At 34.4% G+C, this 17779-nt stretch overlaps 1 protein-coding gene across 1 annotated transcript; it reads right to left on the bottom strand.

Moving 5' to 3' along the window:
* Positions 1-3599: 3599 nt before the first annotated feature.
* Positions 3600-17779, bottom strand: LOC146141630 (uncharacterized). The gene is made up of 10 exons (XM_083390211.1): positions 17715-17779; positions 16628-16660; positions 15734-15878; positions 14074-14234; positions 12300-12378; positions 11686-11742; positions 10984-11114; positions 7497-7647; positions 4513-4653; positions 3600-3743 (listed from the first exon to the last, which is right to left on the bottom strand). The coding sequence occupies exons 1-10, from the start codon at positions 17777-17779 to the stop codon at positions 3663-3665; spliced, it is 1044 nt and encodes a 347-aa protein (XP_083246337.1). The 3' UTR covers positions 3600-3662.

The following is a 17779-nucleotide window of genomic DNA, read 5'->3' as shown; positions in this document are numbered from 1 at the left end:
CTACCATTGTTCAAAAATGGCATATACGAATTCCGCCAATACTTGTTGTGATAGATAAAGTCTGACAACAGATTTGGAATTAGCTCGCCAAACTTACCTTAAAACACTTCTCAAAGTTTGTGCAAGAAAGAAAAAAAAATTTTTGTTGTAAAACAGTGTAATTTGAGTGGGTTAATTAGTGGCACTATATAACGACAAATTGTAATGATTTTTGGCAAGCTTTCGCACAACCGTGCTTCATCAGGTCAAACCGGCAATGCGAAATCTTGTCAAGTTTCAATACAATTTGCCCTTCCATAGTGCCACCTGATTACCCTTTTTAGAATTAGACAAATACGGCCATTTACAAGACAAAGAATGTTAAACGTGTTAAACAATATTTACAATAACATTTTAAAGTGGTAAACGAGATAACTATTTCACAGAAGATGTTTAGGATGCTTTTTTTTACGTTTAACATTTTCATAAACTTAGTTTAGGTCTCTAAGATCAGTACCGCCTTTTTATTTACAAAAACACACCAGAAGAACAAATTTGATAAAATAATATAAGAAACATTTAGGTTTAACATGTGAAAATGATTCGCAAAAAATCATCTTGCGTTTTATTATGACGTCAATTGTTCGACAACAGCAGGTCTCTAACATTTATCCAACAGTCTTGTAAAATATTGCTGTACTACAGCTGTGGATATTTCTGCGACGTATATCAGAATAGTTGCGGTCTTTTAAAATTTCTCAGTGGTCAGCAAAAAATGTACATACTCTTTGCTAAAGATTTGGCGCCAATTCAGTCGGTGTATGATGACAATTTGCATAGAAAACAAATATATCGCGCTTTATGCTGTAGTTCATAAAAAAATTATGATTCTGCGAAGTAATTACAAGAAACCATAAACCCCCTTAAATGAACAAAGGCGCCCTGCAAACTATAGCATATCGCGTCGTGTGACTCATGAACCACACAAGTGAAATTTATGTCAAATTATTGTTGCACTGAATATCTGATAATAGAATTCACCTTGACTCTTGCAGGACAAATGTCGACCTTAATTCCTGATCAGTATAGCAGTTTAAAATATTCTAGCACAGCTAGCAATTCAGGACAGACACAATTAACAGATCCTAAAAGATAGTACACCGAAAGCCATCGCAGACTCACCGAATCTGTTGATCTATGATGCAAGCAGAGCAAGCCAGAAAAACAACTAGCCTACAGTGAGGTTCGAACTCACCCTCCGGTCAAGCCGGGACCGTCGCTCTACCAACTGAGCTATGCAGGCTCAGAAGGGAACGAGTCGAGAAACAACCATGCGCCAATACTTGCTTCAAAGGACATTGCTTCGAAGGGCTAGATCTCAGTTAATAACACACATATGTGTGAATGTTTCACTGAATAAATGATATGGTACTGTGGATCCCCTTCTATGAGGTTGCTTGTACTAACAGATTGAGCAAGCATTGGCGCAAGTTGGTGATTTGGGACTGTTTTTTATCTTACTAACTCTTCAGGTCATCAAGCGGATAATGTAGAAAACCTGTTTAACCGCAATGTGGCAGTAAAGTGCTTTAAAACAGAGAAAAGCTCTTTACTACTCGTAGTGGATTAAAACAATGCTTTCAACCTGTGGCAAACGCACCACTAGTAGTAAGCGACTGTGTTGCAATGACTTAAGTCAATGACTAATGACTTTAAGCATTTGTTTATAAACATTGGTTATTTATGTTAAATTGTGCACAAATAACAATTTGATTGCTATACGTTGCGTTCATGTTATCTTTTACTCGATGTGTTGTTCATTTTCGGACGAGTTTATCAGATAACGTTTTCTTTTTATGACAATGGTCCAATTATGACTTCACTTGGCCTTGACTTGGGTGACCAATGACTTGTACTGGGATTTGGCTTGTTGTTTATTCGAAAAGACTTGACTTGGACTTAAGTTATTTTAAATTGACTTGTTTGCAAAACTGTTAAGCTATATGTTAAACGTATATTTACTATTAGGCACACGCTAGCCATATACAGTTATTATGGTGTTTGCTGTATATTGCATATTTACTATTTTATTGTATTTTAAATAAAATGGCAAGAAAGCTGTGCTAGTCAAAGGGCATAATTAATTAACTTTGTTGTAGCAATAAAATGAGTGGTGAATGCCCTAACGGATCGAAAAAAACTGACGGTATTCTGTAAAAGATGTTTTCTTGTACGTTATACAGGTAAAACATCTTCGTTTTTTACCAGGTCATGTTGTTCTATCACCAGGCCATTCCACCATTCGTTGAATGTATTTAAACTAAGAGTTCAGTTGCATATTCGTTCACTACATCGAACGATAACCTCAGGATTCCTAAGATTGCTAGTTTTAAACGTCACGTTATGACGTTACTTCGTGATGTCATCTCTAAAAATGTTCAAGCGTTTCAGCAGGAAATTTATTTCGTTCCGGCAAGAAAATTGTTTTACTTTCACTTCTGACTAAAATCAATGGATGTATTTCAGGGGATTGTACCCAGTCGGCGATACGTGTACAACAACTGTGGCTTGCATGAATATCCTTAATGGATCAACAGGGTTGTTTAGTGTGTTGAGGTCTCAGTGGTCTGCAACCTTTTTATTAACCGACCCCAATTTAAATAAAATGAATTTAGCATTTCCATGCAACGATAGTTTGTTATTTTCCAATAAGTAATGCTTAGACTAAAAAAATTGATTATGCTTAAATTTACAAGTCCGTCGAACTGTGGCTATACAAATTGTACCAACATAAAAAGTTAATATAAATCAAAAACAGCTCCTCTGGTAATTGTAATTGTTAACCAACGTTTCGGCAACCTATACAAGCCGCCTTCGTCAGGGTGAATGACACTGAACGCATAAAAAGTTAAATTAACACATGGATAAAAAGTTAACATATAAAACACAATTTAGTTTAACTTGTATGCAGAATTTAGTTAGCGATGGCGACCCAACATGGGGTTGCGACCCATAGGTTGGCGACTATACTGTACTATGTTACGCCAGCCGTCATTGTTGATCGAACAACCACTTCAGAAGGGCTAGATCGCAATTGTTGTACACATATATGTGTGTGTATGTTTCATTGAATAATGATATGGCATTGAAGATCCTTCAATATGAAGTTGCTTGTACTAACAGAAGGTGGCAAGCATTGGTGCAATGGTTATAAATCGACTCGCTCCTCTCTGAGCATGGGTAGTTGGTAGAAGGAAGCACCCGGAATGATGAGGTCGTGAGATCGAACCTCACCTAAGGCTAGTTGTTTTCTAGCCTGCCCTGCTTGCATCATTTATCGACAGATTTTGTGCAAGTAGTCTGCGATGGCTTTCTGTGTATTGTTGAACACATATGTGCTACTTTATAATTACATCTAAGTTTATTTTATTCCAAAAATAAATTTATTTTATAAAATAAACTGTCAAAACTGCAATACTTGATTTACTTGAAATGAAACCGAGTGGACAAAGTTAAAGCACAACTAGCTTTTACTGTAATCTTCCAACAATTTAAATTTGTCGCAGATAAATAAATGTCGTGTCTGCATGACTACGTCATAATGAAAACGCGAAAATGTTGCGCAATATCAATTTATTGAGCACAAGTACGACATCATGCGGCAAATAGTTAATTGTTTTTTTTTACACTTTCGAAACGTGATTGTTCGGTGCGGTCAGCCCATCCGACTTTGTAGCTGTTGGGGACGATGACGAGCTTGACTGCTGTGACGTAACAATGACAATTAGAGTTTGAAAGATGCATTGCGAAAAAAATTACAAAACAATCTTCAGATTTCAAAAATGTGCCTTTTTTAAAATACTCAAATTACATGAAATACCCAAATTATAAAGCATCTAGATAAGCTAGACCTAAATAGAAACTTACTTGAATACATAAAACGAAATTATAAAGTTAAACAAGTTGCTTTTTACTTGAGCACAAGTAAAATTAAAACGAAAAAATAAATTGGTTGACTGAACAGAAAATTTTAAAATAAATATAGCAATTTTGCAAACCGGGGAAATTAAACTCTTTAGTTCTATCTTTGGAAACTGGTTAAACAGGTGTAAAAAAGTTCAACATTAGTATATTTTGAATTTTTACTTTAAAAAGTCATTTAAATAAGCCATTTTAAAACAATTTAATAAACAAAGTTGTAATGGTGAAACGGCAACGATCCATGTTAGTGATTCAGCTATACGTAAACATTTTATAATATTTAGGTAGTTTCTTCGCTTTTAAAACTTGCCAAAGTTTAAATTTGCCCAAAGGGTGTTTTATACTATCACTTAAGAATTAGATTGAAATAAAAAAGTTTTTATGATGGTTTGTTAAGACCAATGAACTAGAGTAAAGTGAAACGCGTAACAACATCTAATAAATTTGCTTTGTACATTTTTTTTCAAGGCGAAAAATTTACATAATTTTGAATGAGACCAAAAATGTAGCACATCGAAAAAAAACCAAATTTTTTTTTCTAAATTAACTCACGGCAGTACTAAGTGGAGTTTTGTCTGCTGCTGATTCGTTGTGAATCGTGGTTGAAGAGGCATCGTAATCTACTGAAAGCATGGAGTCCGTACCCTGAATGCAGTTCAGCTTCATGGCGAGTGTCATCAGTGATATGGGCAACTGAAACAAATACAACTCATTAACAAGGTGGCAGAATTATCTTATTCGTAAATTGCTCTCATGTGCTTTACTTCTAGTTCCAATCTAATTCGGATTTACTAAAAATGCTACATCGTCCAACGGCATTTTTAATCTAAAACGTAGAATTTAACTTACAATATGAAAAAACACAGGCTGGTTAAATATGAATAAATTAGCCACGTATAAAAAATTATATTCTTTTCTGAGAAACATAATAATCTAGTTTAAACTTTGGTTTTGAACAATTCGCCAATTTTAAATCTAATCTATTTTGAAAAATAAGCTATATTGATCACAGAATTCTAATTCAATTTGGAAAAAAATGAAACAGCCTCTAATCTTATTTATAAAAGCCAATTCTTATCTAATTTATAAAATCAAAACTAAATCTAGTTGTCCAAGTCTGCATGATGGGGTATAGGTGCGATCAATCTTTTAAGATCCAGTTAGTTCCGTGGTATTGGAATTGTATGGAAATATGTGATACAGTGATTTAAAATAGGAGTATAAAGAGCTATGGTGTAGAGTAGACCAATGGTCTCCAACCTTTTTATTAACTGACCCGAATTAAAATAAACTAAAATCGGAATTTACATGCGACTTGAGTCTGTTTTCCAAACACGAGCGATTGATTGTGCTTAAATTTCGGCAGAGATTTAATACAAGTCGGTCATCACTTTACATGTATATTTTTGAGTAATAACCCGCCTTTACGTTTTTTGCCTTGATTTCAGAAGTTTTATTAAATAAATTATACTTGAAAGGCAACAACCTTACTGCATGTTACTTTTTACCAGTTCATCAAACTAACGGTATTTACAGTTATTTTTTAATAATTGCACTTCACAATGTGTATCGCAAATTTCTTTTGACCTATAAGTGTCACTTTCTGTTTCTCATGCAATTTCCTTTTATTTCCCTGCCAAAAATAATTGCCAACCCCTGGTGTAGGGAACTGCACTATTTTTTTGGTTTGTATTGCTGTGCGATTTCAATTATGTTCGACTCGCTCAATATAATTAGAGCTGAGTCACGGCCGTATTAAGTCAGATCGAGTCATACGCGCTCTTCTCTTTATGGGGATAATTGCGAAACAACAGAGTATAAAAAGTTCATTGCAAATATAGTTCTAGATATTTATAGCTTGCTTCGATAATAATCATACGTAAATTGAACAAAACTAAAAAAAGAAAAAAAAACACACTCAAACAAGACTGATTGATTTTGACGGGTTCACACTTGAAGTATTTGTTAGAACTCTTTGGGTTGCCGAAAAGTCATTTGCCTTAAATTACTGTTACCAAAAATTGAATAAAGGGTATTGCCTGTATGGACCGCCCCGAAATCTGGGATATTCGATGCCTCGTTTTTGCGATATTCAATGTTTTGACAGAACATTCCAACGGTTCGATATTCGAAATTATGGAAAAATAAATAAAGAAAGAAAAAAATTCGAAATTATAATTTCTATAAAAAAAAAAATAACCAAAGATAAAAACGTGGCATTTTAACATTTCTGGAGAGATTTAAGTATTGGAGTAAATAAAAATAATTGGGTTCCATGTTTCATTTTTCGTTAAGGCATCAGAGTTATCCGAATAGTTTTTGTTGATTTATCGAATATATCCGACCATTTTAGTTGACGTTCTCAAAATAAGACGACTACTTTTCTGCTACAAAATGGAAAAACACAACTATTTTGTTCAGCTCTAGTTTCAGTGTTTATTCTTGCGACTTTGCTAATGGCCTCCTCCGGCACTTGCGTCAAATTTATAAATATTTTAACGGCACTTTACCACAAACAAGCAGATAGACCAAGATTGTTGATTTTTTACTCATTTGACAACTAACAAGGCAAAAAGTAGACGGCGTTGTGTACAACTTCCATTCTACACTAAATGATAGCTAATTTATCGGAAAACAAATTTTTTAAAATCGTTTTGTTAAAATTGGAAAGATTTTTTTTCTTGTGTCAGTCTTCATTAATTTTGAAACAGCAAAAGCCAATGAGAATGTTTTTAGACTTGTTCAATTTTTTATTGGTTTTTACCTCTAAAGCTACTTGTATTCAGCATGACAAAATTAGGTAAGGGCCAGTGTCGGTTTCAATGCAACAAAAACTTTGTTCCCCAGTGTTGTTATCGTTGCAGGTAATTTAATAACATTGAGCTACACGGCTAAACATTACGATTACTGCATTTTCCCTTCGTTATTTCAAAAATGGACCATAAGGTTTAAAAATAGTTAACATATTGGATGTGTAGATTGCTTTATTTTGGCTAAAGCATTGCTTTTTAACCTTACAACTGCATTTAATGAAGCACCAGGCAACGCGGTAGTGATCAAATTTCTCAATGGCCTTAAAAACATCCGAAGCGCATTTGCAATCATTGCGCTTAAGCGGGCGGACCAGTCATGCTTACAACTCAATGGCTTTCAATCAGTGTTTCTCAAGTGGTTTGCGAAGGCTTGTGCTTTACTACAGTACGTCGTGCGTTCCCGAAATGGCCGGACGTCATCAACAGGCTAACGGGAATCAGTCGATTAATTACGGACCACGTGTCCCATATTCTTTGAATTGAATTGACTTTGGCAGGCAACGGTGCTGTGGTCGTTTCTTGACCTGCTCTCCTCTACACCTGTGTAGCCCTGCTCTAGTTGGTAGAGCGTAGGACCCGGTATGGCCTAGGTTGTGAGTTCGAACCTAACTTCACGATAGTTTTACGTACAAAAGCAACAGACAACCGTGCTGTGGCCGTTTCTCGACTTGTTCTTGTTGAGAACCACTGAACTCGAGTATTGCTTCACAACCATTAACTCACCATTGTACTTTTCTTCGTTAGTATTGGCTGCAGTCCTTCTCTTTCCATGTAAAGTCGATGCTGTTCTAGCGCCGCCATGCGGGTGCCAACGAAGATCGTCAGGCTCCCTGTAGCGACACCTATCGACGCCACGATCACGCATGAAAGGTACCTGGAAATATCTTGTGATATTTAGAGGATAAGGGGAAACGATTTAAAATGTGCAACCCAAAATGTTATTTTGGGCCAACAAAACAAAAAAATCCTGGATCCGTCCCTATATAGCCATATTAAGCAAAGATACACATTTTTGAATTTTATTGAATAAGACCAGGGATATCTGATAATTTTTGTCAAAAATTATCGCAATCCGATCCTAAATGACGTCATTGACCAAACATCAAATTTGGTCAAATTTTTACGTACGAACGTTATGTTTTCGCGTTGTCTGACAAAAAATTGCTTTAGCGATGAAAAAATTAGTTACCAGTATTGTTAATATGCAAATTTCTTAAAAAAACACCCTTTTAAGTGGAAAACAATCAGACAGAACGCAAACCATGACTGAATTGCACCTGCAAATGTGGCTTTGGATAGTAGTATCAGACGAGAAACGACACGACCACTTGGTAAAAAGTAGAAAATCAATTAAAATTGTTCTTATTGTTAAAACTGGTGCCATTTTTTGAAAGGTTTACTCTTTAAAAATAAAGTTCTTGTAACGAGCACGTGCTAAAACGATCACACTCAAACCCATAATAATTTAAGAGCGCCGTAGTAATATCGCAAAGCCCATACAGAACTAGGTATACTTTTAAACGCTTCGAGTAAATCTTAATTGGAGGTTGTACTTAGACGTAAAAGAAATATCAAAGCCCAATACAAAAGTTGGTAGCATTTTGAACGTTTAGAATAAATCTTAAGATAATGGTTGGAGCTTGTAGTTAGATGTAGAATAAATATCAAAACCAATACATATGTGGTATCATTTTGAACGTTTCGAGTATCTTCTGAAAGATTTTTGATATTCTTACTGCGTATTGCTAAAAGCTCAGACCATTATGCTCCAATTATGGTTTTGAAGTTACTTAGAAGTGCAAAATCGCTCACATGTTACTTTAAAAAGAAGGGGCTTTTCGCGAAAGGGCTTATGAATAATTGAGTTAAGTTCTCCGCCTGACGTAAAGGTCGTAAACCTCGAAACCGCCGTTCAACAGAAATTAAGCCAAGAGCGCTGTGCGTGAAATATTAATGCTTCAAGACACCGTCGTTATCTGATCCGGGTTAAAAAGTATAAAAACCGCCCTATAGTTTTTTGAAGATGAGGCTAAAGTGCTTTTTGCCATTATGCGGCAATCACAAAAAAAACTATTTCTTTTGAAGATCCCATCTTTAAAAATAGTTATTTTGTCTGATAGATTGCTCTTTTCCATTACGTAAGCTAAGCACATGGTCTTAGAGATGTCCGATAATTTCGAATCTGTGACGATACTTCAAACCAAGTGGTAGTATCAGTACTCGACCACACGTTATCTTTAAAGAACTTATTTACCTCATAAAAATATGTTGATACCGTATTTGTCTAATTCTAAAGCCAAAAATCAAGTGGCACTGTTTAACGACAAATTGTGCTGAAATCTTGACAAGCTTTCGCACAACATTACTTCATCAGGTCAAAGTTGAAGTGTTTAAAGCACGGTTGTGCGGAAGCTTGTCAAGATTTTAACACAAGTTGTCGCACCTGATTTTCAGATTTAAAATGAGACGGATATTTCTGGTATAATTCAGTGTAAATGTATTGCTCTTAAGGATACATAGTTGTTCACTCTCATGTATGACGCCCAGCACGCTAGATTAACAGTATACTGCGTATGATCCGATTTTAAATATACGTTATTACGTGTAGTGATGTAATGAAATTGAAACATAGGGATGCCCCAACTGAACAATGTCATCCATATGTGTATGTACTGTGATATGAAGAAACATAAAATACATTTGCGGTTTGCTCCAAATCACGGCATTTATGGTCTAACATAGCGGTTCCCAACTGGGATCCGTGCAGCAGTTTCAGAGTGTCTGCAATGATAATTGGCCCTTCAGTTTTAAATATTAGGCTTTAGAAAATGTAATTAAACATTATCTGTCATCATTATTCGTCTTTATTTATGCTATATTTGTCATTAATATAGCGTTTTATAATGTCTTTTGTGACATGATAAAGTAGCTATAATGCCATATAACCTACTATCAGCGAATCGTTCGCATTAGTTGAAAAGTTGTTACATTAAAAAGAATCGTAACTGCACTAGTGTACTACAAGAAACACGGGTCAACTGACCCGCGAATTTTTATAGGGCCGCGAAATATCAAAATAATTGCAAAGGGTCCACCAGGAAAATGTTTCAAAAAGCTTGGGAACCGCTGGTAGAAATTGGACTTTACAAAGCTACGTCATCCTGGTTTTAGCCATTTTTTTTGCTATATTTTTGGATCGGAAATAATACCCGATGTCAAGTAATAATCGAAACGTCGTACGATACAAGTGCTGTATTAGTGCCAATTCGATACCAAATTAATATCGCAATTTCAGCCATGATTTTCAGTCATGATTTTCAGTCATGATCCAACGCACCGAATTATACCTTGAAAGGTAAATTTGGCAAATAAATAGCTACTAAATTTTGGCCGAGCAACCTGGAAAAATTGCCTTTTAAAAGTTTCAATTTAACCTCTTTGCGATTCTGAGCATAGTAGTATGACGTCATTCGGTAACGGGTCGGTCGCGATATATTTTGTTCATAATATCTGGAATAAAACAGGGAGTCGAACCGGAACCGAACCGAAACTTCATGAACAGGTTTTAGGTCAATTTTGTTCAAAACCGTAACCGAACCTGAACCGTTTTTGCTAAGATTATAAGGAGCCGACCCGAAACTTAACCGAATAATTTGAAAGAACCTGAACCCCACCGAACCCGAACCCCCCCCCACCGAACCCGAACCAACAAAAGCGGTTCACTCCAGCATGACGTCACAACTTGCATTTAACAGAGTCAAGTTACGATATGTTCGATAATTTATGAAAAAAATATGACTATTAATAAATAAACGTGGCTTTTTTATTAAATGACTTACATTTCAAAGATTTAAACATTTTTAGATTTAACGCGACTTATAATGTATTCGAACCGAAACTTTATAAACCGGTTTTGAAATAACGACGGTCGAACCAGAGCTGAACCGTAACGTTTAAATTGCTCGAACCAAAACCGGAACTGAACCGGATTCCGAAAAAATCCTTGAACCCGAACCGAACCTGAACCGGAAAAGTCAAACGGTTCGACTCCGTGGAATAAAATGCCAAACATCGGACATCCTTATTCAACGCGCAATTAGTTCAATGTTCTTCTAATTAATACTTATGTATTTGATACCATTAACCATTAAAAGGGGCAGCGCCATTTGCCAGAAGCTCAAGTTTTGTTCTGTAAATAAAAACAACTTACAGTCGAAAATGCAGATTAAGCTTTTCGCTGTACGGGCTGCTGTTGATCCGTATAATCTCGAGTCTGTCGTACTCGATGCAAAGGATACAGGCCACAAAAGAAACCGTAGATATCAACATGTAGACCACGATCTAAAAAAAAGCATAATTTCGCGCAATATAAGTTAGCTGCAATTTGCTTTAGGCTACCGTTAGTAATTTGTATACTGCGAACATTTTTTTTACCAATTTTGCAGCAATACTTAGTTATGTGGGTACACCGTACAGGAATCTGTAATATTTAGTTTACTGCGAATAATATAGGGGAAAACATAATTTACGAAATCTATAAGCGAAACGTTTTAAAGTTTCCACTATTTTTTGTCGGTTGGAAATAAAGTTACCTTGAAATCATTTTAACTCTTTGGTTATTTAATCACAAACGAACATAATACTGTTTCAACCGATATGCTAATTCTTTGTCTCTAAACTTACTATATTAATATATGTATCCCATTGTAGTGCAAATATCCCCATATGTACTGAATTACTTTACAGGGCGAAAATATTTCTGTATTAATGTGTATTGCGCTAATAAGAGTGTCAATGCTCACCTAAATTTGTATCACGCAAAAAAGGTAAGCCAAAATGTGTTTTAGATTGCTGTTGACAGATTTTAATACAACTTTTTCACTAACAATAATGTATAATGAGTATCACTTACGGTAGATCCCCTTCTTTTGCGAACGGTGATAAAGTCAGTAGCCGCCGAAGTTGCCAGCTGTGAAATCAATGCTGTTTAGTGTTTCAAGATGTGTGTTTTGCCAAATTTACGACGGCTTTTTACAGTTAGTGTTCCAACACAACAATAGGTACCTCTTAAAGGCGTGAAATTCTAACGTTGAGTAACGGTTGAAGTACTCAGTTTTGGAATGTAATTACCGTATATTTGGCACTAACAAAAAAAACAATTTAACCAAAGAGTTAATACATTACATGAGCTTTTTAAACCTATGCTTTTTAAACCTATGAAAAACATACGGTGACATACATGAGTATGTTATTTTTACCTATGAAAGAAATACGGCGTCATACAAAAACATACAAAAGCACATATGCAGGTTTTTTTTTAAAGGTTTGTTTTGGGTGACCGCTAAGCAGTTCTAAGAGACCGCAAGTGTTTCATTTAAATACCAAAAAGTTAAGTCCAAAATTTGGGAAACCACTGGAGAAATTTGGAGGACCGTTTCGGTCCCCCAAAACACCTTAAAAAACACACTGTACACATATGTGTGTTTTAGCAGACACACACTTTTTAGTATTTTCCAAATAACTCACCATAATGGCTGTCCAAACAGGCGCCAAGCTTTCGTTCCCGATCTGTCTTATTTCGTACGAGGTCTGTGTCGGTTCGTTTCTGTACAACACACAGAAGTAAAAAAGATTTTTAAATTAGTTTAAATCTACCAAGGCTGCGGACTCGGTTAAAACAGAACCAGAGACTGACTCCAACCCATAAAAAGGACCCGAGTCGGACTCCCGAGTCCAGCTCCGACTTTGCAGCTTGTATTCGTCTCTTTTACATAACTACAAAATAGGGTGGATATTAAGCAATCCACTCATATAAGGGTGCCATATAACTTGCACACCCACAATGCTTGGTTGGAAATATTCAAACATGTGCTATTACGCAATTTTCAGTTTGCGGACCTCTTAGTTTCATACTTTTTAGTTAAAAGAGGTTTACCATATAAACCAGTAGTTTTTTAAACTTTGTTAATTGAACATAAACACATAAATTAATAACATTTTTTTGTTATTTGAACGCCGCCTAATATATTGGTTTGAGAGTTTACCAAACACAAAAAATCAAATTTCTTCTTTAAGTTACTTCAAAAGTACTTTATTTTACTTCAAAAGTAGTTGAAAGGGTTTGACCATATGAAGAAGTAGTTTTTCAAGCTTTGTTTAATTCAACATAAACACATGAAAACATTTTAATTATTTGAACAGCGCCTAATATATTGCCTTGAGAGTTAGCCATGCAAAAAAACGACAAAAAGAACAGTGTCTAAATCACTTTAGGGATATCTTCCACTGTATGTTGCCTAGTGAGTTAAAGGGTTTGATTACATGAACAAGTACTTTTTTAATTCAACAGAAACACAAAATATTGAACGGCAAGCAAACTATTGATATTATGTCATAAGAGATTGACTTGATGTCAGTAAGATTTACAATCGGCCAACCAATATAGATCCATGCGCCCTAAAGTATAAATCAATTACAAGAATACGTTATAGCAAAAAACAAATATCGACAATATATTTTTTTCCTAAAAAACAAATTACATTTGTAATTAATTTTAACTTTTTACTATTTGCAGTAACCTCATAATTCAATCCTCTTCAAACAGAATATATTTAGCTTTCGTCAAATCTTAAAATCACGCAATCAAATAAAATTAACGTTATATACCAGCACAAATACTAACAGAACGAAACTCACTTTAGAAATACATTAAAACTCTTAAACAGAACACTAAGTTTTCGTCAAAAACAAAAAAACGCAATTTAAAAAGCTTAAAAACAAATATAAAAAAAATCACTTAAAATTACATTCATTAGAATTCTTTAAAAAACAAAAAAAATACGCAATTAAAAAAGCCCAAAATCAAATATCGACAATGAACCCATTTTTTTCTTTACTTCAAAGAGTAATTATAAAAAATTAACCTGATAGCCCAGGGCTACTTAACTGGCGGACCGAGGTCCGAATGATGCGGACCTTTTCAGTGTTGAATCCGGTCTCAGTATTTACTTAGCGATGTGATTTGATGAGTTTTTTTTGGACAAACAATTGCTGCTTTTCATAGAAAACCCTTTCTGCAGTAACGGACACTACAGGATTCACAGTTGAAGCGAAGGGCATGTGTAAATTATACCGTATTACATTTTGTATTACTGTAAATGATTTCATGAGACTTATAACGGACCTAAGCAAATTTTAACATTTTGTAAAAGGACCTTTGCTAAAAATAGCTGAGTAGCCCTGTGATAGACCAAAACCAAATATAAATAAAAATAATTCGCATTAAAATCCATTTTCTTACTTTCCACTGTTAGCCGTCTCTTCATATTTGTTGACCGCTGTGACCTCGACTTTGGGATCAACATGGGGGGGTTGGGTCGGCGCCGCATATGGCTCCAGGGCTGCGCTGCGGACGCTGATTAAGATCACCCCCGAAATCAGAAGGGGCACCACAAGTAGTAACTGAAATTCACAAGAAAAAGTAGATTTTACCTTGTTTTGTCCATTTTGTGGCAATGGCTTCGGCAAAGTAATTTTGTTTTATTTCTAAATTTAGTTTTATGAATAAGAACCAATACCACTCTCCATAGAAAATGTGTCACAAGTACAAAAAGGCATTTATCTATTTTTTTTTTTGTTTATTTAATTATACCTTTGTTGGCCTTGGTACTGTATATAGCTTTTCTAAGGTACTTTTGCCAATTACCAGTATTGTATACAAGCCACCTTAAATGATTTAAGTCTCAGTCTAAGTCAAGTACTAGTCAAGTAATTATTAGAACAAGTCAACTTCAGGTAAAGTCATTGATACAAAAATAAAACAAAAAACAATCACAATTTGTACTTTCGATTATGAGCTATAACTTAAATAAAAATAGTATGATATGTGGCCTTGTCATAAAATTTCAAATGAAAGCACAAGACAAATCGAGTCATTTTACCAAAACCACTTATATCAAGTCAGATCAAGTCATTTGAAAACAGTGACTTAAGTGCATTTAAGTAATTTTATTGCTTCAAGAAAGATACAACTTTCAGGATTATGACTTAAGTCATGACTTGGGTTAAAATAAAGTGTTCTTTTTTTACACTTTTGTATAAAATTGGGTTGCAGGCTTCAAATTTCTACATCAACAATTTTGATATATGATACAGATTGTTACATTTTTGTTATAATTTAGTTGAGTTGCTGTTCGTAATCGAAATAGTTTAATGTTTTATGTTGATGACAATGACTTGACTTGAAATTGTCTGGCTATATTAACGAATTGACTGGAAATTGACTTGCGTCTTATTGAAAAGACTTGGACTTATGTTAGTTTATAAATGTCTTGACTGGGACTAAGTCATTACAAAGAACTTGTTTACAACATTGCTAATGTCCAGTGTTCTAATGACTTAAGTCATTGACTTGATTAAGTGCATTTATGTCACTGTTGTAACTTGACTTGACTTAGTTCGTTTGACCAAAATATCTTGACTTGACGTAAGTCTTTTGAACAAAGGACTTGATTTAGACTTAAGTCATTTTGTCAAATAGCTTGGGATTAAATTAAGAGTTTTTATTGGATTTATCTCAGGTTCTGCACATTGAACACCACTTTTAGTGCTTTATATTGCGTTTGTGTTACTTTTTTAGTTAAATTATTGCTTATAATCAGACGAGTTTACCAATTTTAATAGTTTAACAGTTAACCTTTACTTTTTTTTATCAATGACATGACTTAAAATTGACTTGCTCTCATTATAACTTGACTTGGACTTGACTTGGGCAACAGATGACTTGGACTGGGACTTGACTTGTTATTTTTGCAAAAGACTCGACTTGGACTTGAGTTATTTTATAAATGACTTGACTGGGATTTCAGAATGACTTGTTTACAACATTGCTTGTGTCCAATAAAAAGTTTGCTGCTTTCTCTCATCAGTTTATCTTAATTCACTGACCAGATGTAAATTACCTTAAAGAAGCCGAGAAATAGCAGGAGATAGTTGGTGTCGAGTTTACAAACTGTGTCCTCCAGGTTTTTCGTTTCGTCCGGGACTCGGTTGCAAGCAGCTTTCGCGCGCTTCTGCACGATTGATTGGTGGCGCCCTCGGGCTTGTCTATTTACATAAATGGGGAGTAAAAGTTCGCTAAAAATTCGCACGATTGATACAAACAAAGTTAAGTTTAATTTCCAGTCTCAACAGATTTTAATTTATTAATGTTAAATGTGGAGTAAAGATTACCCGACGTCTGCATACTCCTCGAATTAAGACAGATTTAACGGATTTAACTCAAAATGTATATTTTGCTTGTATTTATGGCCTGTTGCTTTTTCATTAGAAATTGATCATCAAATACGGTAAAATTGGGCGAATTTTTATATAAGGTGAAATGATCGTGGCTCAGTTGAGCGAGTTTTGGCGAGGTTTAAACCTCAAACAAAATGCTTGAGAGAACCTCGAAAAAGTTTGTAAATGTCAAAAATATTTGAAAAGCAGAAAGAAGCAGATACAAAAAATTCTAGATTTATATAACGTTTTTTAGCTGTATTTAAACAGGGCGATGCGACTAAACATATATTAGCAGTTTTTATTTTGTGTAACGTTAAAATAAACAAACAAAAAGACGAGGCGAAAGAGTATTTTAATCTCCTGTAAATTATATAATTTAAATTAAGTAAAAAATCGCTAATTACGCGATCAAAAGCGGCTACAAATCGTTGCTTTGAATAACATAGTTTGACTGTTATACAACCAAAGCATGTTTAAGGTAGGCTACAAAATTTCGCAAAACTCACTTTTTATGTGAAGCATAAATAATTACACGCGACACAAATTATTATAAATGCCAAGAATTAAAAACTTACTTTTTAAGTTTCTTTTGCTCTGGTGCTATTTCACTGAGACAAAACAAAAATTTTTTTTAGTCGAATAAGTAGAAATCACTCCAATACGTTAAAGAAAAAACATACAAAATGAAAGTTTATGAAACTGCCAGTGTTTTCACTGCATAACTAAATACATAACTCTTTAAAAAAGTTCTTGAACAGAGATCAGTGGACAGAAAACATTCCTATCAATAGGTTTAGTCATAAAACGAACATCAAATGGTTAATAATAACATATTTGTATCAACTGGAATAAAATCACGTTAATCATGTGGGAATGGAATATTGAATGTAGATTTTTTTAGAAAAGGCTTTTACGTGTATGGTGATAACTTTTTGTTTTTTTTACATGATTTTCAACTTTTTAGAAAACTTTAAAGAAAATCGATTTGATTTGTAAAACAAAAAATCCATTTGTTCATTGATGATTTGTTATTGTAGAGGTTGAGTTAAAACAACTTCGGTTTAGAATCGCTTGGTTATTTTATTGTATTTTTATTAAAAAAAAAATTTAACCGTTTAGGCAAAAAATATCAACAGTAACATGTAAATTTGCCCGAAATGTGAAAATTAAACGTTTTCATCAGATACGAGCAGATACTGATATTGACAAAATATTTTACTTTTTTGTTTACCTTGTCCTGTTTTGCATTTTTCATTTTTGTTCCTCAGAATACTTTATTCATGTCCGATTGTTTCGTCAAAGTTTATCACAATATCAATTGTTAAACAAAAACTGAATAAGAATTAAACACAACACATGACAAATATGTAATCAAGAAATATGTTTACATTTACATTATGAATATACATAGCAGCTTAGGCGATTTCAAATGTCAATAAACTGTACAGAAGCTTATTATGGGTTTCAACAACAAGATCTTGCCCTACAACAGTACACATAATACCGACCTTAAAAGTTTCTAACTTTGTTTTTTCGGGGTGTAAGTTTTTTGCTTTCCACCGTAATCCGATTTCCTTATCTACCGTGTTTCGTTCAGTCACTGATTCACATACCGATTGCCTACGGGCCATGTTTTTTCAGTGGCTTTCTGCAGCCGCTCACGTATCATGATTCTTGTTCTTTTTAACTTTACTTATTGGCATAAATCTCAGCTTGTATTTTTCCAT

This window comes from Ascidiella aspersa, chromosome 5, assembly GCF_963924565.1.
Source record: "Ascidiella aspersa chromosome 5, kaAscAspe10.2, whole genome shotgun sequence".
NCBI lineage: Eukaryota > Metazoa > Chordata > Ascidiacea > Phlebobranchia > Ascidiidae > Ascidiella > Ascidiella aspersa.
This window is presented reverse-complemented; position numbering and strand designations above follow the sequence as displayed.

What these genes read in the sequence shown, in the direction of transcription:
- LOC146141630 (XM_083390211.1), bottom strand. Translation starts at nt 17,779, where the DNA reads ATGGAAAAATACAAGCTGAGATTTATGCCAATAAGTAAAGTTAAAAAG. An exon ending in GAGCAAAAGAAACTTAAAAA is followed by an intron (nt 15,879 to 16,627) that starts GTAAGTTTTTAA and finishes TTATGTAAATAG; the next exon opens with ACAAGCCCGAGGGCGCCACC. An exon ending in TAACGAAGAAAAGTACAATG is followed by an intron (nt 4,654 to 7,496) that starts GTGAGTTAATGG and finishes TATTTGTTTCAG; the next exon opens with TTGCCCATATCACTGATGAC.